General features: G+C 39.0%; 1 protein-coding gene across 2 annotated transcripts; it reads right to left on the bottom strand.

The window, feature by feature from the left end:
* Window positions 1-27,829, bottom strand: LOC107104533 (cytoplasmic dynein 1 intermediate chain 2-like). Of its 2 annotated transcripts, XM_015404544.1 has the most exons (17): window positions 27,725-27,829; window positions 23,819-23,956; window positions 23,248-23,365; window positions 20,252-20,339; window positions 19,299-19,358; window positions 18,528-18,643; window positions 11,788-11,874; window positions 10,758-10,920; window positions 10,563-10,662; window positions 9,737-9,862; window positions 5,587-5,733; window positions 5,391-5,504; window positions 4,898-5,031; window positions 3,807-3,951; window positions 1,800-1,940; window positions 1,583-1,708; window positions 1-1,195 (listed from the first exon to the last, which is right to left on the bottom strand). In XM_015404544.1, exons 2-17 carry the CDS (start codon window positions 23,918-23,920, stop codon window positions 1,082-1,084), a joined length of 1,881 nt encoding a protein of 626 aa, XP_015260030.1. In that variant the 5' UTR covers window positions 23,921-23,956; window positions 27,725-27,829; the 3' UTR covers window positions 1-1,081. The 2 variants fall into 2 exon arrangements, with proteins under 2 accessions (XP_015260030.1, XP_015260031.1); XM_015404545.1 differs by lacking the exon at window positions 19,299-19,358.

The following is a 27,829-nucleotide window of genomic DNA, read 5'->3' on the forward strand; positions in this document are numbered from 1 at the left end:
TGCAGCTACAGTCAGAAACTAACATTCACTCATCTTCTTTGGAAACTTTTCTCTCATCAGGATGGGAGAATGCTTAAACAAAATAATATGAAATGAATGCAGGTCGTATCTGTTCTACAAAGAAAAGAAACAGTTCTGCATATGCATGGTGAATTACACCATCACATTTCAAATGGGATAGAGGAGATAAACCACATTCTATTGGGCCATAGACAATCAAAAGATGTAAGAAAACTAGTTTGGATTTTCAGGAACAACTTAGAAATCTCACATAAACTAGAAAAAAGCTGCAGGGTTGTACAGAGCAGAATAATAGATAAAGGTGATGTAGATGCTCCTCTTTGTCAAGAAATCTGGTAGTAGGAGTCAGAGTGAGGCTTTGAAACCTAAACAGCAATATGCTACGGGCCGTTTTAGCTGACTGGAAATCTAAACCAATTAATTATATAATAATCAGAGACCAAAAAGCCAGCTATCAGAGATATGACTGTAAAGAAGTGTGGTTTCTCTATATGTAGATATACATACCAGTATCAAAAAACAGCTCTGCTCTAGTTCCATTCCATTAAGAGGTTGAATGATAAGGGTTTTCATTAAAAGCCTCAAAATAATGAGAGATTCGGTGTTAAAATGAGTGAAAGTTAATGTCTGACTGTAACTCCATTAGATTATTACAGCATTGGCTTATTTTCGACCTGATTGATTTATTACAGCTTCAATGGGAACAACAGCTACAGCATGGCTGACATCTGTGGGTTTGTGCAGCAGTGCACCTATTTGGCTTAAGAAACACAAAGTTAAGGCTCGACATGCTCCAACATTTGACAGGAAAAGATTTTACAGATAAACTTTAAGGCATCTGGTTGAAGAGAAGACAGTTTTTTTTTTTCTCCAAATAATACGGCTTAATGTTAGTGTCCCAGTTTTGATAACCCTGCTATTTGGATCTTTGAGGAAGACTGGTTGATGGTATTCAGAAACTGTTTACACTTTTATTCCTTCAGTCACTTGAAAAACAGGGCCGACAGTCACCATCACCCAGCTGGTCCCTTAAACACCGCATGGAGCCACGGAGGAGAGCTCAGGCAGCCAGGCGCTGAGCAGCCAGCTCCTCTGCGTCGTCTCTGTTTTCGTTGATCTCCGCCAGCGTGCGGACGAAGCGCGTCCACTCGTCGTTTCGTGGAACTGCAATTTGCTGTGAGGGAGAGCCACAACAGCAGAGTTACTCCGACGGCTTCTAACCATTCATGCCGATAATGGCTAAATAACAGACTGAACAGAACTGCTCAGGGTAGTTCATTAAATCTCCTAGATGGTCTCTTAAATACATCTCATTAAGCTGAAGTGGCTATTTTAAATAATTAATCACTCATTTATGCAACAAAGCTCAGGGCTTCTACAGTTTGCATGTCAAATATCTTCTGGGGCTCATTTTTTTTAAGAGTTGTCAAAAACAGGGATAAATTCATGACTGGACGTATTTTCCATCTTTTTTTCAAGGTTTTGATACAAATCCAGCCAATGAAACCACAAAAGCCAATATGATTTACCTTAAATTAGATTATGAGTCATGTTTGCTCACCTCTCCAACCTCATATACAAGAACACGTCCGTCAGAGTCCCCAACTGCAATCTCTCTCCCAGTATGAGCCCATCTGACCCTATTGAGGGCTGGGTTACCCTCCACCACAACGCTAGCAGTGGGCACCTGAAACAACAACAATCAGAAGATGAGCTCCGCTCTGCAAACTCTGCATGGGACCTAATGCAAGACTGGGTTAGAGGAGGAGGGAGCGTACTTCTGTGTCATTGTTTAGGTTCCACAGGTCCAGGTGACCCACTCCGTCCACACATGCAAACAGAGCTGGGTGAGTGGGAGACCACATCACGTCATACACGTAGTCAGAGTTGTCTTCAAACGAGTACAGCGGCTTGTTATTCTGCAAAGAAAAGAAACGTCAATGCTTTTTATGCAGAGAGTAAAACAATGCAGGCTTCTGCACTAATGTCTTCAGGCAAACTTTACTATGCTGATACTTCTTAGCCAGAGGTGGGTAGAGTACCTCAAAATTGGACTCAAGTAAAACTTAAAAAGTAGCCATCCTAAAAATACTCAAGAGAGAAATGTATTTGGTAGAAAGGCTCTTAATGTGCAGAGTAATTGATCTACTTACTATATAAGATCACAACAACTGATCTAATGTTTTACAACATGATGTAAAGTTCAACAAAATCTAAACTTATAACCAATTCTGTTTTGTTTTTTTTTATTAGAAAAAAAATAAACATAAAGTACATCCATGAATTACACAACAACAAATTTAAATGGAATGAACATGCTTGAAAATAGATATCTAGAGTTATAAAACAATAGTCGAGGTATGTCAGAATAGTGTAAATTACAATCTACTGTATTTTCATCAGACCTGCAAACGACACAGCAAACTGAGCAAACGGAAAATAGCACAAAGCCAATAAGCCTTGAATACAAAAAGGATGAAAGTCAGTATTTATTAAGTGAAGTTACTAGCAATGGATGGAGCAGCCAGACATTTTACTCTAGATAGTGATACTTTTTCATATTTTACTTAAGTAAAAGTAGAAATTCCATCCATCCATTTTCTGGCACGCTTAATCCAAAGTGGGGTCACGAGGGGTGCTGGTGACTAACTCCAGCTGTCTACGGGTGAGAGGTGCGGTACACCCTGGACAGGTCGCAGGTCCATCGCAGGACAACACAGAGACAACCAACCATTCACACACACACTCACAGCTAAGCACTCACTCCTAAGGAGAATTTAGAGAAGCCAATTAACCTAACAGTCATGCTTTTGGACTGTGGGAGGAAGCCGGAGTACCCGGAGAGAACCCACGCATTTCCACGGAGAACATGAAAATTCCATGCAGAAAGACCCCGGGCTGGGAATCGAACCCGCAAACTTCTTGCTACAAGGCAGCAGTGCTACCCGCTGCTAGAAATTACAATGCAATACAAGTATTCCTAATGGTACTTGTTTTATTTTTCAAATAGTTACTCAAGTAAACTCGTTACTATCCACCTCTGTTCTTAGCATTGATCGCACATTGGTAAATAGGGTGAACATTTAGAGTCAAAAGGAATCCAGCTGAATTTCAAGAACAAGGAAAATCAGCTGTTTCCAAAATACGTAACATTTAAGCTTAAACTCCGTGACCAGACCGGTTCTTTAGAAACTAGAAAAGAAAAAGGCTACTTTGTTAAACCAACAGGACTACATATTTAAATATGGACGTTTCTGTTCACTTTAATTTGCCTGTAAACCTTACATTCCAAGTCTGGTGTAGATCTGTAGACAAAATCAGGCTTTACAACATTTTAGCTCTTTGTCTTGCTGGAAGGTGGACCACTGTCTTCTGTCTCTAAACTTGTGCAGCCTATAATACATCTGAGCAGCTTCCTTATCCCCACAGCATGACGCTGCCTCCACCACATTTCATTGTAGAAACGAACCTGTGAGACCTTCAAAGAACAGGTGGACTTTTTCCCTGATTGAAAATCCTGTAGCACTGCATTAAACTAAGAGGTAACAATAAAGGGGGCCTGACTAAATCAAATCGTTCATTTCTTCTTTTTTTTTGAGTGATGGAGCGATTTGTGTCTAAGTAAATAAATCCAAAACATGGGAAAGGTGACTATGCTAGGAGCTTTACCCAGCTGACCTAAAACAAAAATAAGAGAAACTGCAGTTTAAGAAACCTCTTGAGGTCTGTTAAGCCAAAACTAAAAGAAAGACCATGCTAGTGTTTGTCTCCTTCAGTGGCTTCACCTTGGTGCTCCACAGTTTGACGGTCCAGTCGAAAGAGGAGGTGACAAACAGGTGGGAGAAGTCCAGCGGCCCTGCAGCTGTGTGGCAATGGATTCCTGTGATGGGCCCCTGGTGGCCCTCAAACATCTCACTGATCCCCGCTTTGCTGAGGAGATGAGCAAAAACACAAATCCGAATAAGCAGGATAACAAGCAACAGATGTACAGAACTGACCCCCAGATTAAGAGATGCACACTTACACGCTGCAGCAGCATTAGTAATGAAGGGCGAAAACCTAAAAGGTTAACAGTTAGCTCTGCAGCTTGTGAGTATTTAAGCATTTCATTAAGCTTGAAGGGAATCAATGGGCACAGATGGACCTCTCCTGGACATGCTCACAGCAATCATTTACTTATATCATGTAATTACCAGCAGGGAGGCAGAAAGTGCCTGTGTCCCTTCAACCACATGTTGCAGAGCTGTTATCCAACTGAGGCTCTGATAATTAATGTAGAAGGGTAAATACTCAGCATGAGTGATGCTTATGCATTATTAACTGCGATGAGAGTATCACACCATTGTAAATGAGGTGGAAAATTATTCCCCCCCAATTACAGAGGTGATTCTGCAGTGCACAACCTCGCAGCTATGCCTTCTGTGGGTACCCTGCAAAGGTGGCTGAGAGGCTGCACTGATTCAGGCCACATTTCTGCACTCAGGGAGGGCAGAGTCCCAGACTCACAAATGGCAACACTGTGGGATGAACTGCAGTTTTTAATTCTCTCTGGAACAACTAACTGTAAACAAGCTGTCTTTGGCACAGAGACGCACTGAAAGGGGAAAAAATGATTTGTTTTCCCCTGCATGTGTGCCCTGTTTATACTGAGTCCTGAACAAACATAACTGACAAGCGGAAAAGAAAAACAGGATGACTGGGCAGGAGTGAAACCTCAAACAGCAGGAGATCAAGTGTTGGATTCGGGCTGTGCTGGGAAGCGAGTGGGCTTTATTTATTTGACACCCGCTCCGAGGTGGGCTTAACAGGTTGCCTCAGTTTCCTGTAGGAGTTAAGAAAAAGAGACGTGGAGGGGAGGGGGATTCTGTGGTCGAACCTGCCATGACGACACGACATGTAGACGGAGCCGTCCTCGCTGCCCACCACAAAGTTGTTGACGTCGCCAAGGGGGAAGGACATGGAGGTGACGGCGACGGCTTTTGATTGCTTGAAGGCGAGCTCCATGCTGTCCTGTACAGAGGAGGGAAAACAAGGAACAACATCCGTTAACATGGCCCCCGTTTTGGGATTTATGTTAATAAGCACGCTGCCAAGTGCAAACTATAATAAATCAAACCACGGTTCAGTCAGGAAGAATCTAAGTCACTTTGACGTTGAGGTCTGCACAGGATGAGCTGTCAAAAAATATTTCCTTCAAACTGAGGAATCAGTTAACTTGAACCTTAAAATCATGCCTGAAATAACATTTTGCATGAATGAGACAACAGAAAAAAGGTGAGCAATACTTGGAATGTTCAGTCTTCAGGATGTCAGGTTTTTCCTGCAGCCTACAGCCTGAATTTAGAGTTATTAATGGCTGCTGCTCTCACCTGAGGCTGGGAGAGCATATCCAGACTCCAGGAGCAGATCTTGCCGTCCGTTGAGATGCTAATCAGGTTGTGGGCGTTCTGTGTGCCGACGACATTTACACAATACACCGGGTGCTGCAAGAAGAGCAAAGGTAAATTTTCTGCCTCTATGTTGAGGAAAAATACAGTCCCCCCCTGTGTGATGCGTCTACAGTACCGTGTGTGCTGCTGCAGACAGAGGGGTCCTCTGCACGGGGGTCCTCTTATTGCTCCTGTTGTCCCACAGAACGATCTGTCCCGAATATGTCCCTCCTACCACAACGTTCGGGTGAAATTTGGCGAACGCCGCAGACATAACAGCAGACTGTAAAACCAGAAGAAAACAGGACAAAAAGTTAGACCTCTGGATTCTGTCAAATAGTTATTATTGCTTAAACAAATAATATTTAGCAGGAAAGATCGACTCATAGTTTAGGGTCGATCAACCGTGTTTAAAACAGCAAAGAAAATTTAGGTGATTCATTTTTTGCATTGCCATGTAGCATTCCTGAGATGACTGATCCTACAAGCTGAGCTAGTGGTCATGGCTCATTAGAATTAGAAAGGATTAAAGAACTGGTAATGCCAAATTCATTTTATTCATCCATTTCTACATTTTTGGCTTCCAGAGAGAAAGACGTTCTTTGGAACCTTTGAAATGTTTGTGCAAATTCTTTATACAGACTATTTGAGGATCTTAAAAGGTCCTCTTCCAATTTTGGCTTTTTCTTTCCCCTTGCTAATTGTCTTTGATTATTGTGTTTGATTTAGCCAGTTCGAAGATCACTTTCAGATAAACCAAGTGATTCACACAACTACCAGACTGAACAGCATGACCTTTATGCTCTGGAAAAAGACTGGGGGGGAAAAAACTAGAGAAAAAAAACAGACAAACTCTCCAGAAAGTATTTCAAAAAAAGTTAAAAACAATCCACTGGACTTTGTTTCCAAAGTTTGAACAGATCTCTTCTGCTCTGCGTCATTTGATAGTAGATTTTAGTCTAAGCTGTCTTAAGCTGTTGGGAACAAGTCTTTGTTGTCTACATCTTAAATTGAAACGAAGATGGTTCCTATAATCTGCAAGTTTCCTAAGCAATTTCTCATACTCACGCATTATTCCAAGGGCGTGCAACATGCTGGTAAAGATTCTCAGTCATCCAGGTCATAGTCATTACAAAAAAGTAAAAAAAAAATAAAAAACAATCCACTGGACTTTGTTTCCAAGGTTGACTTTTTGCAAGTTGTCCAGAAAGTCTAATGATATGCACTATCCTTCATATATTAATAAAAAAATGCACAGAAAAAAAAAGTGAATCCAAATCAATAGAATTTTTGTCCAGTTAAAGATTGCTTTTTGTTTGCTTTCTTGCCATAATTAAATGTTTCAGTTCCTCAAGTATTAGTTTTAACTAGAGAGGAATTGGAAGAATCGTGACTCACTCCTAATTGGTTTTTATCAGCCCCAGTGGATGATTTTAAAAGCAACTTTGCGCAAGTTAACTCAGTTAAGTTTTTCTTTTTTTGCTGATACGTGCCCTTACATTTGTCCAAAGTATAAAATTAGTTTTCTATTAACAGCAGTTGCCTCTATACACTGAAAAAATGGAAATGGACGTAAGTCCTTTTTCTTAAAATAAGGGCATTTTTTTTCTTGTAATGAGCAGGTAAGTGAGACACTGCAATTGGAATAAGACAATTTACATTTGAAATATGAATAAACAGTCTCCTATTTCAAGTGCATAATATGTAATTATATTATTTTAAGGGAAAAAAAAACAAATCCCATGACCAGATTATCTTATTTACCTAATGAAATTAAAAGTAAATAAGAAATATTTGCTTATTGTTAGATTGTTTTTGCAGAGTAGGCTCCATTCATCACTTCAGGACAGATTGATTCTTGTCGTTTTCTGTGAAGCTCTGCGTACTCTCGCTCATCTGGCTACTTTGTTGAGTCTCCGCTGTGGTTAACACATTAGTGCGAGACGTTCCATATTTATAACTTTCTTACCCCAGAAGCCACCACACCTCTATGTAGTCGCAGAGGCAGACTACGGTGCTTTTCCTCTTCTACCTTTCACATTCACAACACTGGTGTTATTTGAGCTTGTCACCAGAGGGGGCCAACTTCTGCAAAAGCTTTGTAACTTGCACTAAGCTCCTTTAAATGTCCGCATCTAGATGTAATTTAGGTTTGAAATTGTTTTTTCTAGCCAGCCAGAGTTGAACCTTCCTCAGCCAGAAATCTAAATTAGAACTCTTGAAACAGCAAAGTAGCGCCTGATCATCCCTTTGAAACGCTCTATTAGGTTCATGTTGAAGAAAATCTTCCACAGACCTCTTACAAAAAGTGTTATAAATGAGTTTCAAGAGAAGAGCCTTAAGTTTCCTGTGAAGCATGGAGGAACGCTGCTCTGCTGCTGATCGGCTGGTTCAAAGCAGGCTACGATATAATTAGCTAAGATGGCTGACAGAACTCAGGTGTTGTGAAACTTTTTTGCTGTTAAAAACTACAGAGATCATGAAGTGGGAAATAAAAGAGCAGCAATTGATTCTATCATCAAGGTTAAATTGTCAAAACTACAGTCAGCAGCATGAGCTGGATTTTTTTTACACCATCACTCTTCATCTGGAGCTCAAAGACCCACAATCAAACAAATCTACGTCAGATGGAATCAGTATTTTTGCTGAAGTCTGCATTATATAAAAACACCTCTATTTTTATTTTGCTTTTCCTTTTTTTGCTTTAATTTTCTTTTAATAGAATTAAGCTGTTATATGTGGACGCACTGTATATACTGTATATATCGAATGCACCCTTTTCTTTCTTTGGCACATTCTTCTTGGACTATTTGAGCTGATGTAACAAGTACATTTCTCCACTGTGAGATCAATGAAGTCAATCAATCGATCATCAAATATGTTAGTTTTATTCTTTATACATCATGTGCATTGTTACGTTGTTAGCCAGATTAGACAGAGTAGAAGGCCTTCCTTCACATGGTGGATGTCACTGTGTTTATGGAGGCCATCTAATCAGGACAGCCTTCGTGTCTTTAAAAATACACAGGATATGGGCACATCTTGGAGCCGGACTGATAAAGGAGAGCTATGTGGAATCATGGGGTAAAGAGGCAACATGCATTAAGTTCAAGGCATGGATGGGGTGTCAGTTTCTGATACGGACAGCTCAGCATCCACCTGATGCAAAACATAGACTCATGAGGTATAAGAAGGAGGAGATGACCTTGTTCGGGGCTCAATCTTTGCCGGACGCTCGCTGACGTTTTTTGAGTCCACAGCTGTGCAAACTCCAAGCAATTTCTCTGTCCTGTAACGACCTGACCTGGAATAAACGCTGTTACTTTTTTACTCCTGTTTTATAGTCCTTTTTTTATATGGTTTATATGGTACCCAGTTTGAGTTAAGAGTAGTAAATAACTTGCTCCCAGGTAAAGAACCGGTAGGGAAGTTCCGAGGCGCAGCCGCCTTCAGGGGGACCTAACTTCCATATTTAACAACTACATTCCAGGATATTCTACCTCTAGGTTATCGTATGACATGACAGAGCTAACTCACCACCTACCTCATATCCTACCACAATGTCATTTTATGATTGGGCTTCATACTGATTAAGATTCAGAATAAAAGTAAAAAGAATAATTAAAAAGTCAATTTTTTTCCCAGAAGCAGAAATCTGATTCACTCCAAAAGAGTAAGAGTTTTTATTTTAATCACAGCTAAGGTCTTAGATTCACTCTCACCACTAAATCTCTTCATCGAAGAACCTTCCTGAAGCAAAAACTAAAACTCAGCGTTTTTGCCAGTTTGGAAGCACAAATCAAAATGCATTCACACTCCTGTTCAGCTTTATTCATCTTTGGAGCGAGCCGTTCTCGACATCCGCTCTGAAGGCAACATGTGGTTCTACTCAACTCGTCTTGGTGAAGGAGCCTCAGGGCGAGCATTATAACGAAGCTGAGCAGAGCTACGGAGCTCAACTGGTCTCCCAGCTCGCGCTGTCTGAACACAGAGCCCTTGTTTAGATGCACATGATAACCAGCCCTGCCCCCCACAAACCCACCCACACTTAATCCTGCTGCAGCTCCTGGAGTCGGGGTCTTCTCCAGAACATGTGTTTGTGGAAAAGATGTGGCGGAGGTGAATGCCAGCGTGGTGAACTCACGGAGTACATGAAGGCGAGAGGGGGGGCATAAGAGAATGGCTGGGTGGTGTTCCACACCCTCTGAGCACAGTGCATTGGGGTGAAGCAACAGCAACAAAAAATATATAATAAAAGGGGAAAGAAGAGGAGAAATGTTTGGTACCTGACAGTGGAAGACGTACTCTGGCGTTGCTTTCTTGAACTTCATGTTCCAAACTAAAGCTACACCATCTGGTTCATGTGGAGCCTCCTCATTGTTGTTATATGAGGCGACGAGCAGCTCAGGATACTAGAGAAAAAATAAATGAATTAAGAGATAAATAAGATGGAACACATTTATAAGAAGTAGATAATATAATGCCCAGATTTACCGCCAGCATTGCTAAGTAATAAACTCTGCTTTAATGATCGGGGCTCATTTTCACCCCGCTTGCCTCTTTCATATTCTTAATATTGCATTTTTATTCTTCTAATTTTTCATTAAAAAATTATTCTTTTACAGCTATTTCAAAAGCTCATCAAATAATTTTTATAACTGCAATAAAACCCAAACACCATTCAGATACACACAAACATTCTGTATGTGTGCAGGATGTTGCAGAGTTTTTTTTAAAGGTTTTAATGTTGCTCTGGGCTAGAAATATAGCGAACAGAGAGGTGGTGCTCAGTCACTGTCAAAAGTCATCACAGAATCTGGAGCGAAATGGCCTTAGACACCAGAGGAAACAAATCATTACAGCCGACGGACATGGCAATGGCGTGTACGGGGACACAACTTAGCTTTCCTCAGGGAGTTTTGGCTGAAAGAAAAATGTTGTCAAACTCAAGTAAAGTAACCATAAAACATGATCAAAGCCGTTTAAAATGTCAATTAGAAACAATTATATTGGCTTTTCCTTCTATTTTCTAAGAAAAAAGGAGTCAAATCTGATTAAATAATTGTTAAATGGTGCCTTGGAGGATGGGTTAAAACTGTCAGAGAAAATCACCTGCGGAGACCAGTCCAGACAGGTAACGACCCGATGTTTGGACCAGCGCTCGTCCATAAACTGCCTGTTGAGTGAAAGCTTCGCTCCCGCCTGAATTTCACTGGAGGGGGAAAACAGCAAAAACAAAACAATACGATCGATGAAAATGTATGCATCCAATTAATAATTACAGCTGTTAAATTAAACTCCTAATACCCTTCCTTCTCCTCCAGATCACGTCCGCTGTAGTCAAAGAAGATGTCCACGTGCTGGGACAGAGCGCGCTCAATGATGCGGGTGCTCTGGTCAAAGAAGTTTGTAAACTCCTCGGAGTGGAGGATCTGCAGCTTTTCCTCCTCAGTCAGCTCATGAGGGGGGGCTTGACAAGGAAACCAAAACTTAGTAAAATAATGTGGAGAGGTGGAAAATTTTGTGGACTGAAAACGTAAAGAAATCTAAAATTGACACCTTAAATGTTAATAGGATTTTATATGACAAACCTACTTAAAGTAGCACGTTCTTGGAAAATAGCTGAAGATCAGTCAGACTGGACGGACGACAAACTGTGAAAACCTAATTTTTCCAAAACTGTCTTTTTAACTTAAGCCTAACTGTAGGTTTAATGTCAAAAATGTATATTCATTTTTTTTAAACAGGCTCTAAAAAAACTTGTTTGATCATCAAACTTTGACGTCTCATAAATAAACTGCAAAGAAAGCTGCTTTCACACTTAAATAGCCTGTTGCTGTACAATCCCAGAGCTGCGAATCTCTGCAGCTCCTCCAGAGAAAGAGTGGCAGCTGTTGGCTTCTCTAATTATCTCCCTGTTGCTCTGGGAGTTTAAAGGATGGCCATTTGTTGCTAGTTTAGAAATAATTTTTTCCATTTTCAGATGATTTTTGAAAGGTTTAAATCTTATGAGTTTTGTTGTTTTCTGACCAAAGTCTCCTTTACACCTAATGTTCTCCCCAACCTATCTGATGTATTCCTAGACCTTAATAATGTCGATCCTTCTCTAAAGTCCTCTAATAAACCTCTGAGGCCTTAGAGAACAGCTGAGGTTAAATTAACTAAGTGGAAGTTATTTATTGTAAAGGAGGATGGATTCTAAAGTACTTTTTATCAAACGCTCATTGAGATTAAAAACATTTGAAATGAGCAAACCAATCATTTTAAATGAATTTAAAATACTCCAAACAATTGTAGTTGAAATTGTGGCAGTGTTACAATGGCTGTAGTGAGGTACCTTCTTCTTCTTCGTTCTGATCAGGTTTCTCAGTCTGATCCTCGATGACTGGTTGAACTGGAGCGATTTCTTCCTCCTCTTCTTCCTCTGTTAATCAAACAAATTAACTTCATTAGAACTCAGATCACAGATTCAATGAGCCGGTACCAGCGTTTCCTAATATGAGGAAGAGAGAAGAAAAAAATAATAAACCTAGAATGTTATCCTTATTATTACCTGGTTTTGTCTGAATGACACATTAGAATAGGCAAACTAAAATCAAATGAAAGTGGAAAACTTTATCAAAAGGAACCATTACGCCTCCCAACGGACGCTTCATACAGCTCGGCCGCTTTCTTACGCTCCATTATTTTCGCCTTTCAATAAAAGCTCCACCCAGTGATTACAGGAGCAGCAATAGAGTGATTTTGTATCTCTGCCTTGCATTTGTTTGGTTTGTCAGCACTATGTTGCCTTTCAAAGAAGAAACCTGCTCCTCTATAGCAGGGAAGTTTGTCGTTTGTATTAAAGGGACACGGCGCAGCGGGTGTCTTGTTGTCATAGGGACCCCTGTCTTTTCCCAACTGTTAATGAGACACGATCCATTCAAAAAGGAGTCTGGTTGTCAGTGTAGCAGTTTCCTCTGTCCCAGTTGCAGGTTGCCCCCTTCTAGGCCACGGGGCAGAGGGTGAGGAGCAGCTGCCTCGGCCCATCCCTTTGGACTTGGCCAGATGACGGCATGGTGCAAAGGCAGATGGTGATGCAGGGATTGTCTTGTGCTCTTCAAAGGTGGCATGGGGATGGCACAGAGGTTTTCCGCCTGGCCGCCTCAAGACAAGCCTCCCCCTGAACGGCAAGCCTGCGCAATTATCGTCCTAGCAGGAGGTCCTGCGGCTCCTATTCAGGCTTGGAGAATGTACAACAAAATACAGGCCACACCAGCTGGCAAACTGCACACAGGTTTCACCTCAAAGAGGACTGAAAACATCTTCTCGAGATGATGTTAAGTGTAAAAAGAAGCAGGGAAAAGGGGGAAAAAATGTTTAAAAGAAGGAAGTTTTAGCTTTGTTTCCACGGGCGTTTTTAGTTAAGATAACCGCACCACAAGCAAGAAATTCTTTGCTAGTGAGATCATCTAAATGATAATGTCATCCGTCACTTTGTCCATAAAGTGATTTATCCCTTTCCTCAGATGGACGTACGAAGGTTATTGGGAGCGCTGATGAGTTTACAGAATCGGGTTGATGACACGAGCTATTTCGATGTGCAGCCATACCCTACTCCCAACAGGAGAAGGTTAAAATCTTTCCTTTCAAGGGCCTCAATCAGGCTTAAAGGAAAACAGTAATCACTGTCTTTCAGCTAGTCCCGGCCGCGCTCGTCAGCCCTTTCCCTGGCGAAGCAGCCGGAGCAATCAACCTGCCAGGCATTAGGAGCGGACAGACAATCTGAAAATAAAGGGTATAATGCACCTGCCAGCCAAAATGGCCATTTGGAGAAAAGCTAGTGATCCCGGTGACCCCGCTGGGGGGCTGTGCGCGTGTGTGGTTGGCGAGAGGGGGGTTGCTAGCAGCAAGGGTGGGTGGGTTGCATTTAACAGAATTCACCCGGATCACCAGTGTCCCATACGCTGACACCTCTCTCAAAGTAAGTCCAATTATGGCTTTTGTACCACTTAAGAAATAAAAGCTTTTTTGGGGGGTGGGGTGGGGGGGGGGCAGAACAGGACATGGGCTGGGGGGTGGAGAGAGAAAGGCAAGTCCAAGTCAACAGACAACATATTAATGCAAACATGGCATGTGGCCAAGGATGAACAATCGTCAAACAGCCTTTGTCTCACCAGCTCTGACTCCAACATGGGAATGAAGCTTTAGAAGCTCACAGATCCAAGATTTTCAGCCAATTTCGAGTCAATAGTTTTAATGACGCTTAGATTTACCAATACAGATTCTTTTTTATCTATCTGCAGAAGCTGTGCCAACATTTTATACTCCTGAAAATGTCACTGATTAGAACAGAATTGAAAATATTCCCTCTAGTCTTGCTCCAGTGAGTCATTAAATCATCCTTTAGTTAACGTTTTGTCTGTTTTAAGCATAAAGCTTGAAGTTGCTAGTTGGAACCGAGGCCTTTAACTTTATCATTCAAAGAGAACAACATTTTTAAATTCCTGCTTCATGACAGAGGCTGAAAAGCTGAAAAGAATAAAACAGCAATTTTGTTGCACTGCATTCTGCCTTCCTGTTATCTGGTGAAAGTCCAACTCTCTCTTGCAGCCGAAATTCAGCCCATGCATGCTGCACAAATGCAGTTTCTTTAAGATTTACATTATGCACTCCTTCTCCCTTTACTTGTACAATACTGAAAATAGCTAGCCAAAAAGTGAAGTTAATACCACAACTTATTATTTCTTAGGTTGGTGCAAACAAGGGCTAAAAACAAGATCTAGGTTTGAGCAGACCAAGCTAAAAAACTTTGTCTTTCCAGGACTTCTTTATCAAACCCCATATATAAAACCACAGGAACAATTTGACAACACAAACATACAATGGCACTGCAAATCTGAATCAAAGAAAATAAAACACTAGAGTATAATCTAAATATGGGGGCATAGGGGAGGGCAGAATTGGTTTAGAGGGAAGAAAATCCACATTTCAAAATCAAGAGAGCACATAAAATAATAAATTATGCAAAACTGAAAAAAGGAAAACATGAAATATTCTCCGTAAAATGATCAGCTACTCAGTAACTAATCATCAAGTGCATAAAAGCTGACCACGATTCCAAGTGGCACTAGAAACAAGCGGGTCTTTAAGGACTTTATGATTAAAAGTTTTGACCTACCTCTAAATTCAGTGATTAAAACAATCACTTCCAATTAAATATAAGATCTACAGATCTACCCGACATGCTTGTGTTCCTGACGAGTCTTTTGAAACACGGTGCTAAAGCAACCAGTCCACCCCCCTACCCCCCCAACAATATCTTACTCCATAATTACAGCCTTCTATTGAACGGTGCATACTGATGCAGTCTGGGAAATACAGTAGCAGTGATACATACTCACGATTTTCACACAAACTTCACACATAAGGACATCAATGCATTAAAAAGAGGGCTTGGAAACATCAGGAAAGAATACAACAGAGATATAATTGTTGAATGTTACATTTTCCATACTCTCTGTTTTCTCGTTAGTCATGCCGATATCTCCACAATCATACACCTCAGTTTTTCAGTGACTAAATGTTATGAAAAGGAAGCATTCAGCACAGGGTAACTGTAGGCAAAGGATATATTAATACCATGCAGAATTTCAATACATGACCTTTGAGCTTAAAATTAGCTGACCACAAATCGCATCAAAGCGTTGGCAACAAAGACAAGGGACAATTGTGATTTGATACTAAGTACATCTCTTGCTGATACAAGATCCAACTCTTTTATATGTGGGTTGTTTAGTCTTTTTTTTGTGTCCTCTTGTGTTTAATGTCTGGTTTAAATGTTTGGAAGCAAAACATTGTTCTTGTTAGAGGATGTTAGAGATATAACCGTCTTTTATTCTGGTAAACAAGTCATCCAATTTCAATTGCAATCTGATTTTATGATCAGTCACCAACTAATTGTTGAAAAAAAAATTTTTTTTAAAGATAAAGAATATTGTGTGCTAGCATTAGCCCATCTGAGCAGGGAAGCATTTAAGCATTGAAGTCGATTTCAGGTCAACTCTTTGTCTGTAAGGTGTTTAAACGTTTAATAGAGGAAAAACAAAAGGACATTTATAGAAACCTGTTTTTCTATGAAGATCTGTCCGTTGCTCACTTCACTGCTCAGTAACTTTTATGCTGACACTTTGAATTAATGTAGTAAGTGTCTCTGAGACAGGTGAAACATGTCAATGCTGCTTCTTTCCTGGTGAAATGTGAAAAAACATGAAGTTTTTCTTCATCATCCTTCAATTTGACATGACAATCAACATTAAGATGATTTGATTCTATCCAAGACAAAAGACCGTAAACATTAGGGTTTATGCCCCCTAAAAGATACTCGATACTGCTGCAAAGGATTTTAAATTAGGGTTTAATGAAGAAAGATGACACAGTAAACAGAGATATTCTATTGGTTTATAAGATTGTTTAATTTATTTTTTCACTTCAAATTTACGAACACGTTTTTCTGACAGGAAGCAGGCCTAATAATCTTTTGGAACATTTTGCCGGAGTCCCGACTTGAATCTGTGGAGGGATCTAAAGAATAGGGTTATGAGAAGGAAGCCTTCTGATCCCAGATGGTTGGTGCTCACAACCAGAGGTGAATTATGAAAGAATAACAGAGGAAATGTATAAAAAAATGCAAATGAACATTATTCCATAGATTATCGATAAGTATAAATAATAAAGTTTCCTTACTTTGTTAAATGTGAGCAAAATCAATATTTTTTTTCTGTTTATTCTCTTGTACATTTATTATTGAATCTAAATATTCCAGGGTTATATATAATCTGAAGCTCTGTGGTGGTAATACCTGGAAGTCATTCATTTTATGTTCAATTGTGATCATTTTATTGTGGTTACAAATATTTTCTTCTCTGAACAAAAATAAGAGGGTAAAGGATCTCATGGGACAAAACTACACCATGGATTGCTTAGCGGCTCTCTCTAGCATCATCAGCAAGGCTTCTCAAAAACAAAACAAAAAAAAATTAGATAGCATTCTTCCTGATTGCTCATTGTTTCTTTTAGAAGTGTGAATATAGCCGCTGATCTCCAATCTTAAACTCATTTTTCCCCAGATGTCGTGCTGACACAGTGGGAACCCTCAACCTGCAGCAAGGGCACGCTAGCCGCTCCCGCTAACGCCACCGCCCGCTGACCTTGAGAGTGCGGTGCTGCTGCCTCTTTTCCACAACACAATGAATCACTCAATCAGAAAGCAGGCCAGACGCCACCCCGTGCATCACAAATGTGGCAAACAGGAGAGAGCTGGGGAGGCATCGGCGTCTCATCGAGCTCCAGAAGTGATGGTGTGAAAACGCACAATGTCACTGAGTGCGTTTTGTTATGTGCCTGTTCGGTGAAGGGAGAAGACAGGGGAAGCGAAGGAGTTGATGAAATGATTACATAGTGGCAGGGGCGGGGGGGTGGGGGTGTTCTGTGTTGAACAGCTGGCAGAGAGCACCGTTGTTTAACAGTTTTACTATATGGAGCGGAGGCCAGAGAAACAAGAAGTAAAAAAAAAAGATGCTCTTCATCCTCCACTAGCTCGCTCTGTAGTCAGCCACCTCTTTCCAAACACAGGAAAATCTGACCTTACTCACTAACTGCATGGTATCTCTGAAAGCCCTTCACATCAGTACAACGTTTTAAATTCAAACCAACATTCAATGGAAGCTGAAAACATGTGTTAACTGGAGCAAATTAAAAGCCAAACTCATCCAGTAGCTTGAAGGATCAGAACCAAAGCCCTCATCAGGTTGTCAGACAAGCTTGTTATTCACAATCGGGTGCAAAAATGAGCCAAGATCAAGCAGCTCGGGAATGTCGCATATTTAATACAACATGTGTTCAACATGTGGATTTCAGCACAAATATTCTGTTTGTCCACCCACATGAAAGCTTCAGAGCCGCAATTACATACATATCAACACGCTTGAGAGGCGATAAGCAGCCGAATGCACAGCGCTCATATCTTCCGCTCCAATCGCATTTCTCCTTCCTGTCACTGGTTTTCTCATCCTGCTCGTTAATTAGACCAAAGTCGAGCCGATTGTGGGGTTCAGAGGAGCAGAGCTTGTCTGAATTGAATCTCTGCCCTCATTTCTTGTGTCACATTTTTTCCTCCATCACTTTCATCTCAGGGCTTTGTAAACCTTTCTTTACACGTCACTCAATTCGTCTTTTTCATATCTTACGGAAATAAATTAAAAACACTTTGATGAAGCTCTTTTTGTCCAAACATATAATTTGTGTGTGAAGATGCAGAGAATCATGGTGGTGACCAAAACTGTCTGATTTTCAGGCTTTTAGCTCCTAACCTGGAAGTTACTAATTCAAAATGTAATACTTTTCCTGCACCAAGCAAAACGTGACCTTTTTCAGTGACGTTTAAATTTTAAAATAAAAATCGGAGGAAGAGGGAAAATACAAGCAGTTAAAAGAGAAAAACTATGTTCTGCAATTCTATCATTTCTATGCTTTTTTCATGCTACGAGAGAGAGCCAGACTTTCAGCAGATAACAAGAGGGCATAATTGTTTTTAACCCACAAAATATCATTATATACCAATCATGATATACATTATAGGCAACAAACTATATGCATATAAAGCAATACACCCAAAAATTTGCCTGTAGGATGGACTCCATTCCCCCGCCTGAGGTATTGCTGATCATGTGTAGTAACGACATCATGAAATGGTGAAAGTAAGCAGTAGGCAGAACACTGCAATTTCTAATCAATGTAGTGATCTACATTTTCAAAAGATGTACTGTCAATAGTTTTTTTTTTCTGATATCAAACAGCTTTAGCAAAGGAATATCTTATTCAAGCAGTCTTTAGTTGAAGCCGTTATTCTTTATAAACTAGTTCCAAACAATTGCAAACTTAGCTGAAGCGGGAGAGTTAAAAAAAATAGATGCTGATAAATATATGAATATGAATTTTTGAAAGATTGAAAAAAAGATAAAATTAATTATCAAAAACTCTCATCGGTGCATCACCACTTTTTTATTTTTGCAAAGAATTTAAACATGAATGAGTCACCTTCTTTGGCCTGGGTTGGGGCAGGAGTCTGAGTCTCCTTCGTGTAGGACACCGTTTCCCGCGGCGGGAAGTCCACCTGTGTGACTTTTGCCATTCCCAGCTTTGGAGCCACTCGCCTATAAAACACACAATAATTCAAACTTTGCACCAAGTTATTTTAAAGTTGGGAAGTCCTGAAAAAACTTCTTAAATTTCAATCATAATAAGAATATTGCAGCATTAAATTTTGCCACTGATACAATATCAACATGATTCATACATACTTTGATTTCTCATTTTGCAGAGTGTTAGAAAATGCTTGATAAGAGCTATTTATCAGAGAACAGTAAACAACAACAGGTATGAAAGCAACCAATCCATCTATTATTAATCAGTGGATTACATACATTTCAAAGAGAAGCAGTTTTATTATCAGCAGGCTGAAAGCAGAGATTTCTGATGCAGCCGATATATTTTCAGATAGACTGCTTTCTGACATCAACATTGGATCAGGTCATCCCTAGTTTAACATCCTCACTCTATTTTGTAACAGTTCTCACCCAATTCAGACAAACTCTTCATCTAATTTAAAACATTAATCCTTTTTGGTACAGTGAAGATAATCGATTAGTTCTTTTATTTGCAGCATCTAAATCTGACCTTTTCAACATGCATAATGTCACTTTCTCCTGGACTGAATCGACTTTACTCTTACTGAACACTAAAGTAATCATGCCATAGATTGAGAGAAAGGAAAATGACCAGGAAAGGAGAGAAGAGAGTGTCCAGTACCCCAGCTCAGAATCAGAGTGAAGTTGAAGAGTGGACGGGTCAGAGTCCCAGTGCAGAGTCCTGATTAGTGTCACAGCAACAAGGCAGCATTAGTGACAGACAGACAGACAGACAGACGAGCACAATGAGGAAAACAGCTGATGTTAGCATCATGGCACAGATCATGCTGATTGAACCGGTTGAACACTTTCATTGAAACATTAACTTTCAATTTTAGATTTAATATGCCAGCAAAAAAATAAAATAAAACAGGAACTTTGTCACACCAAAGGCTCTGACTGTTGTTTAGCCAGAGAGGTGGTGAAGGTGGTGGGGGGCCCTGAGAGAGAAAACATGACCTCCATGTGTGTAGGAAATGGCCATGCTGGTGAGGGAAATGAGTCAACACGTAGCGGGAACAGCTCACAGTGCCTGATGGGACACTGGGGGAGCTTGAGTTTCAGCTCAGGGAAGGGGGCTCTAATTAGGGGTTAAGAAGTCCCCCAGGCATCACAGCAACCCGCTGTTTCATTGTTAATTTGGGAGCGTTCTAATTCAGAGGCACATAAAAAGAAATAAACATGTCCTCAGTTAGCATAAATGTGTCATCACTCACTACAGCAGTGGCAGATCTAATCTGAGCTTGAGCTCAGCTTTTGGCTTTTCTGGCATCTGTAACCTTTATGTTGCAGTAAAGCATAGCAACAGGCACATAAAGGCAAAAGGGATAAAAAGAATGAACTGAACTTGGCATATTTAACTGAAAACATATATGCAGTAACATGCATCTGTTTCTGTCTCAAAGCAGAAAGGAGAAAAAAGTATATTAACTTTTATTAGAGATGTACTAAAGCCATAAGTAGAATGTGTTTCCTAAATAAATGAATCCAGGAGGATCTCCACACTTGTAATTCCCTGTGCTGTGCTGTGGTTTGGACTCTAGCTGAGGGATTTTTGGGTGTGTTTGGGGTTACCTGGGTCCCACGGCTCCATCAGAGTCCTGGCTGCCTGCCTCACTTGGAGTTCCTGCTGATTTGGCAGTAGGAGATGTAGGAGGAGGGACTATATTAGAAAAAAAAAAGAGAGGATAAAAGTTTATCAGCAAAAGCTGCTCAACAGTTGCTAAACAGTTGTTGTGTTTGTGTTACAAGAAGCTAAAAAATACAGGAAGACATTTTAACTCATAAAGGTAGATTTAAGGACTGCATCCTAAATGTGTAAAACATGGAATTCAGCAGCAAAGTATAACAAATATCTGCACACATAAATAAAACTGGATCTCAATTAAACATAAACAGTAAAACATTTATACATCCAATAAATACTAACCTATCAACGCTTAAACAATAAAAAAACTCCATGACCATAGAGCTGTTGCTTCATTTTTATGGCAGAAATGCCAATAAGCTTCACCCTTCACTTTCCAATGGATCTCTACTGCCACCTAATGTTAATATGTGGGTATTACTCTGAAATTCGTACAGGGAAAGATTAGACATGTTTTTTTTTTTTTTATAAGCATTTTCTTCTAGATAAGGGGTCAACCTGTAGCCCTAGAGCCCCTTAACAGCGGCACTTACCAATTCTGAGCAAAAAAGTGAGCAACGATTGGAAACATAAAGGGAACGGTTCCTTCAATTCAGCACATCATTTTCACCACTGAATGAAACTATTGGAACATGGGAATTTATTTGTTCACTCCTTCTTTTGCAGTTCAGCTGAAATCTAAGTGTTTAATTTGTAAGAATGGCCTACCTTTTTGCTTTATTCTTCGATATGAAAATCCTAAATTATATAGATATATCCTTTATTTTTTATAATGTCAAGTTCTATTTAAAGCTTTTAGAAAATTCAATAAGTATATTTCATTCCTGAGGTTAAAGTTGGTTTTGTAAGGAGCAAAAACATCAAATGTTGCCGAATTTTATCATGCTGACTTAAAAAAAAAAAACTATAAATAAAAATGATATGCAGATCTATAAAAAATTAATCACTGCAACACACCAACATGCATTTGTGATCTAAAACAAAATGCAAAACAGTTTTTAGACATTTCTTTAAAGTTTGAGCGCTAATATATTTATTTTCCCTTGGTATTTTTTACCAAGCTATATCAAAACTGTTCAGTGAGAAGAAGTGAACTTGTAGAGATTAAAGTTTTTTTTCCTCTTTTATACTTTCTTGCAGCATTACTTACATTTTAAACACCATCTACCAGCTATCTGCTATTTTCTGTCTGTTTTATCCTGGAGATCTGATGGAATCAGCAGCAGGTTTCAGGTTTCAGAAAGTATGGATATATTTGATAAGAAATTATTTAAATTCTTTCTACATGAAGGTAGATGCACATATATTCTAAATAGCATTATGTTCTCCATCCATCCATCCATCCATCTTCCTCCGCTTATCCGGGGTCGGGTCGCGGGGGCAGCAGCTTAAGAAGGGAGGCCCAGACTTCCCTCTCCCCCGCCACTTCTTCTAGCCCCTCAGGAGGAACCCCTTATGTTCTGATATATATATATTATTGCCCAAAAATTGATTTATATAAAATGATAAAAATTCATAGTATGGAACCAAAATCAGCTGGTTTAACATTAATAATATCCAAAACTATTGTCCTTCAAAGGATTCAACCAGAGAAGCTCTCTGAGTTTTAGATCGGATTGCAGTCAATTCCAAAATTTGGAAAACTGAAATAATTTCTTTTAGCAGGATAGTCAATGCATGGTGTCACAAAGAACAGATCATTTATAGGACCTAAATATATTGAGTGTTGAAGGAGCTGTTTAATATGAGGGCTTTGATTGCTGATTTATGAAGTGAATATAACTTCACCCTGCATTTCAAGTTACAGTAATTGCAAACTATTCTAAGGAGGAATAAGTGAGAAATTACCAATAAAATAAAAAAATGATTTTCAGAGTTACCAAAACTGAGTGCAGCATTTGGCATTATATGTTCGTAAAAGAGCAGCAGCCTGCAAGCATTGAGGCCAGTATGAGAAGCACACCTGAAATAGTGTCAACATACCCAAAGAGGCTTCTGCGTCCTTCAGGAGAGTTTGCGTAACAATTGGCTGAATTGTCTTCACTTGTCATCTGAAATTTAGCTTTTCCGCATCGTCTTCTCTATTAACCGGCACCACATTCTCTAAATTTTGGGGGCCAATGTGATTTGTGCTGTCTCATTGTTACATTTATCAGAATTAAATTATGGTAAAAATCTGGAAACCTTCAATACCATTTTTAACCCAATGTCATACAACTAGGGAGTTTCTCTGCTCAGGAGTCATACCAGAGCTGCGGTGAGACAGATAGCCACAGTAGCAGCCATTCAAAATGGCCTTTCCCAGTCAATCACTAGCTGAATGGCAGCCCACTTCCCTGCAACTCCTAGCAAGATCCCCAAAACTTCCAGCCACTGGAGTGACCCCTGCTTCTCCTGGGCATGCATATTGGTTTTACTCTGACTCCACCCTTTCACTGAATTACAGTCCACAAATCATGAAAGAAAGATATATTTTAGTACAAAGATTAATGGACTGATGAACGGCTACTACGGTACTACTACTTTTTCCCTACAGCCACTAGTACAAACTGGCTAAAGGAACCCATATAAAAGTTATCACATTTTATTTGCCGTTGGGATGAATTAAGTCTTTTTTTATGTTAAACTTAGTTTCCCATATATAAACTTCATCTTCTCTTTTTGACTTTGCCATCCTGGATAACGAGGGTACTTTTGCAAACTTTCCATTGATATTTAGAATGCATGTCTATATTTTAGTATGAAAATTGAGTTTGGACTGACTTTTAGGTATTGCATAATTTTCTTTAACCGATTTTAAGAATATAGTTAAGAAGAAACTAATAGGTTTAGCTTCATGTATTCCCTAAAAAAACGATTAGAAAAAGAGGAAATCCCAGCAGATAGATTCACACAGTCCAGCATCAGTTAAATACAAACATACCAACGGCAGCATCAGGGGTTATCCCCACACTTTGGAGAAGAGCCTCAGCTTCTCGTCTCTTTTTCTCCAGGTCAGAGTCATCCTGCTGGATGGGAGCTTCTTTCAGCTGTTGTTCCGCCTGGAACAGAAAAACAGCGAGCATTAAGCACTATTTCAGAAACTCTTGACAAAGACCTTTAGGTTTTGTTTTAGTGTCTTTAAGATCTAGCTCTGAAGAAAGTGCACCGTTTAATTCAAATTATAGAGTAAAAGCCTAAGTGATTAGCTGCTCAATTTGAACTAAAACCGCTTCAGACAAGAAACGGAAATAGGCAACTGCAACAAGACTGAGCTGAACCTCAGTTACAGCAGAAAGTACTTTGGAAGAAATATTTCTTAAGATTTCAAAGCTTTTGAGAATTTATCTTAACCTAATTGGTTCACATGTTAACACATAAAAAATTGGTAACGTTGGTTTAAAAACAAATAAATGAATTTTATAAAATTTAAGTGAACTTGCATTAAAATATGTTCCATTTCACTTAGATCCAGTGCCAAACCATGATAAATGTTCCTGTAAAATTAGACGTACCTTCTTGCGCTCCTCCTCCTTCCTTCTCTTCTCCTCCCTGATCTGCGCTAACCGTTGCTTCTTCCTCTCCAGTTCCGCTTTCAGCTCACTTTTGTCAGACATGATGTCACTCTGCGTCCTCTGTGTTTTCTACAGCAGCTATGTTTGTGAAATGTTTCAGAAAAATACACATATATAAATTGTGAGAAATATTTCAGCAGCAATGGTAGGCATCAATATTTTAAACACTCATCAGTTTTTTCTTTTTAAATCAGAGCTATGCAGGTCTTAGCACAGCCCTTAGCGTAACAATGTCTTCCTTGTAATCATTTTAACTGCTCCTGAGATACAATGCAGTACTGCAACAAAATTATAACAATCTGAACTTAAAACAAATATCTTTGCATAAATAAAATGTTAGAACCACTGAAGAGATCTAATAAAGTGATTTACTTCAAGTTATAACTACAAAACTTTTGCTTGAATGGAAATATTTCAATCTTTCATTTATTCGCTCCCTTATATTTTGCTTTGTGATAAAATGGTTAATGCATTGTACTTATATAAATCCTTTATTAAGTTAGGGTAATCCAAACATACACTTTACCCTCCTGAGCATAGTGAATAGGCAGTACAGTGCAGGTGTCTTTCCTAATGACAAAGCAAGCCTCATATGGGGCTTATATTCACTATCCTTTGGTTTCAGCACCATCTCCTGCAACTAAAACCACTGTTGCCCCTTTATATTAAAAGAAATTACCACATCTTTTTGGGGGGTTTTCAAATGATTTTTTGATAGTAGTTGCTTTTATTGAACAGTGGTTTGATAGAAGGGAGGGAAAGAAAATGTGGATATTAGAGCGGCGACTAATAATTATTTTGCTGGTCAATCTGTCAAATATTTTTTTGATTAACTGATTAATTATTAGACGGCAAATGATGCTTTAAAGATTATATACAGAATTTAAAACAAGTGAAGCTTAAACTATGGCACTTAACAGGTTATAAAAAAAAAAATCTATTGATCACTAAATTACTTCAATATCGATTAATTAGGATTAATTATTTCAGGTCTAGATAAGAAGAAGGAAAAGGAAAAAGACTGGGAATCTAACCCAGCACAGCAAGATCTAGGACTGGAGCCCATAAAAAGCCATAAAAAAGAAAATAGAGAAGAAAACAACAACAAATCAATAATACTCAATGTGTTTTGGGTTTTTGTTCTTTGTTTTTTTTTTTAAACAAACATTTTTATAAACTAAAACAAGCACCCCTGGTTGTGTTCAGATGAAATCTGACCCAGGTGAGTCTGCCTCGAGGATTCTAACACATCATCAACAGTGAAAACTTGAATAACTAAGAATGGTGATCACCAATTCTAAGGATTTTCTTTTTATACGTTTTAGTCAGTGTGTGACACCTACGGTGTTTCATGTCAAAACTACCATATGAAATAAATGGGAATCCAGATTATGCTGAGAAACCATGCCCATACAATCCCAAAGCAACACAGACACTATTTGCCAAGCAGAGTAACGGGTGTCTCATAGATGTGAGAAACCTATTGGTTGGAGGACCTTAAGTTAGCACGGAGGTTGTGCAATGTGGTGGAAATATCTTTACATATAAGCCTTTGATATCAGTCGATATCAGCTTCAGCATTTGCCTTACTATTATCCCATGAGGAGGCACCTGCCAAAGAGACTGCCTCTCTTCCCAGGAAGATTGTGGCATATAGTAATTGTATGCGTTCATGGTCACTGTCCTTAAATTTATTAGCCTCTCTAAGAACTTCAAGATTGTGAGATTGTTTCTCTCTCTACATGTTTCCTCATCTAGTTTCAGCTCTCTCTTATGATTCTCCAAACCTGACCAAAGCCAGGAAAAATACATGTCACTGATGCAGACTCACACTGAGTAACAGGCGCTCAGAGAGAGAGCACAGAGACAGAGAGCACAGAGACAGAGAGCACAGCCTTTAAAGGCAGGGGTGAAATGGCAATATGGGTTCCAGAGGACCCCCAAAAAGACTGTGTTTCAAGTTAAAACATAAACCTGAGGAGAACTCCTGTACTGGGGTAATCATTTGTAAAGCCATAAAACATACAAGTAGTATAATGAAAATAATCTCAATAAGCCAATAATTCAAGTGACAAACTGAAAAGCAGAAGACAGCAAAACCCTGACAGGAATTGGAGGGGGGGACAAGGGATTAAACATGATAAACTGATCACTTTAGTAACAGAATAACACTAAAAAGTACAGATTCTAATATGACAGCTGAGAGACCAACCCAATCAAAGCAATTTAATTGCAGCAAAAGTGGACAAAAATGTATTAGTATGTATTATAGGTGATATTAAGACTTCTTTCTTAATATTTTATATCCTTAATTCTGCAACTGATATAGTTTTATCTTCACCTGGTTCAAATTCTGTGGAAAAAAAGAAGCTAATTTTGCAACAAAAATATCAATGAGATAAAAGAAAGAATATTCAACTAATAAAAACAATTAGCAACATAATCATTAGTTTAAGCCCTAAAAAATAATAACATTGATTATTGATTGTATGACTGGAAGCTTTAAAGGATTCTTTTGACAATATATTTGCTTTTCTTTTGGTGTGTTTTTATTTTAAATATGTCTAAAGAAAATAAAAAAAAATAAATCTCCTGTATGGAGATATACTTATTTAAAAGTAAAATAATAAACTGTGGATCTAAAAGTGGTTTCTCATTTGAAAGTAAACATATTTTTAAGGTTATTTATAATGCATTTATGGGATCTTTAGTATATTTTGCAAAAACTTTAAGAGCTGTTGTAAGCATGTAATGAAAATGAAAATAGCCTTCATCCAACAAGGTGTGCTGATGAAGATTCTCAGTCATCCAGGTCATAGTCATTCCAAAAGAGTTAAAAATCAAACCACTGGACTTTGTTTCCAAGTTTGAAGAAGTTTCGCTTCCCACCCAGGAAGCTTTTTCAATTCAACATTTTTTTAAATAATTTTTTTCCTCATACTTCCCTATTTCCTAAAATAAATCCTTAAATCTGCAACAAAAATCTTTTTTTTTTTTACAAATGTATCGAATGTGCTTACCAATAATTGACACAGCACAATACCTTTGGACATAATAAAATATGTAAACATTAGACAGCTCTAATAGCAGAAATAAGCCTGTCTGCACAGATCACCTGTCAGAAATGGCAATTAATTTTAGCTAAGACACCTAATTAGAATGCCAAATCAAACAACACAAGAAACCCTAAACCGCTTACTCAGCGCGATATTTCAAAAAAGTTGTAAAGGTAGGAATAAAAGCAAAACAATAAACTATTTTCGCCCCAAACTACCTCTTTTGTCACTGTCCACTCATTGTCATCAGGCTAACAGAGCCCCACCCTAGAGCTACTACCATGTCTGCGTACCATTTTAGCTTTAATCCGACTCTATTCTTTTTAGTGATCGTCATCATAACACTTATAAAATAAAAATCACAACTTTCACAACTTTGAAACTTAAAGCCAACTTATAAAAGCCGAAATTAAACGACAAAACGGACTATTTACTTTGGCTAGCAATAGCCTTCCTTATTAATCAAAATTAGCCACGTAGCTACAGAAATCATCCTTCACAACTAAATAGTAACACAAGTAAAAAAAAAAAAAAAAAACTAAATATGTTTACATGTATGCCTTTATTGGTTTGTCACGGTAATGTTCAGTTTTTCTTGCAACAACCGTTTAACCAAAAGCTCAACCTGGAAGGACAGGGTTAGCTTAGATGCTAGTTAACCGGTAGACACGGTGCTGATGAGCTATGGCCGAATAATTGCTAGTTTTTAGGTTCACGCTGCTGGAAAAAAAGTGCAAGGGTTTGCAAAATTTTTTATAATTACTTTAATGGTGAAACTTGGGTAACAAACCTTGAAGCAGCCTTCCAACTTGACCACCAAACCTGTATCAACAAAACAATTGCCCTGCCAGCGCAACTACAGATACCGAAAAGGTCCAAAAGAGTAAATAAACAG

Source organism: Cyprinodon variegatus, unplaced genomic scaffold (assembly GCF_000732505.1).
Source record: "Cyprinodon variegatus isolate N-32 unplaced genomic scaffold, C_variegatus-1.0 Scaffold1780, whole genome shotgun sequence".
Classification (NCBI taxonomy): domain Eukaryota; kingdom Metazoa; phylum Chordata; class Actinopteri; order Cyprinodontiformes; family Cyprinodontidae; genus Cyprinodon; species Cyprinodon variegatus.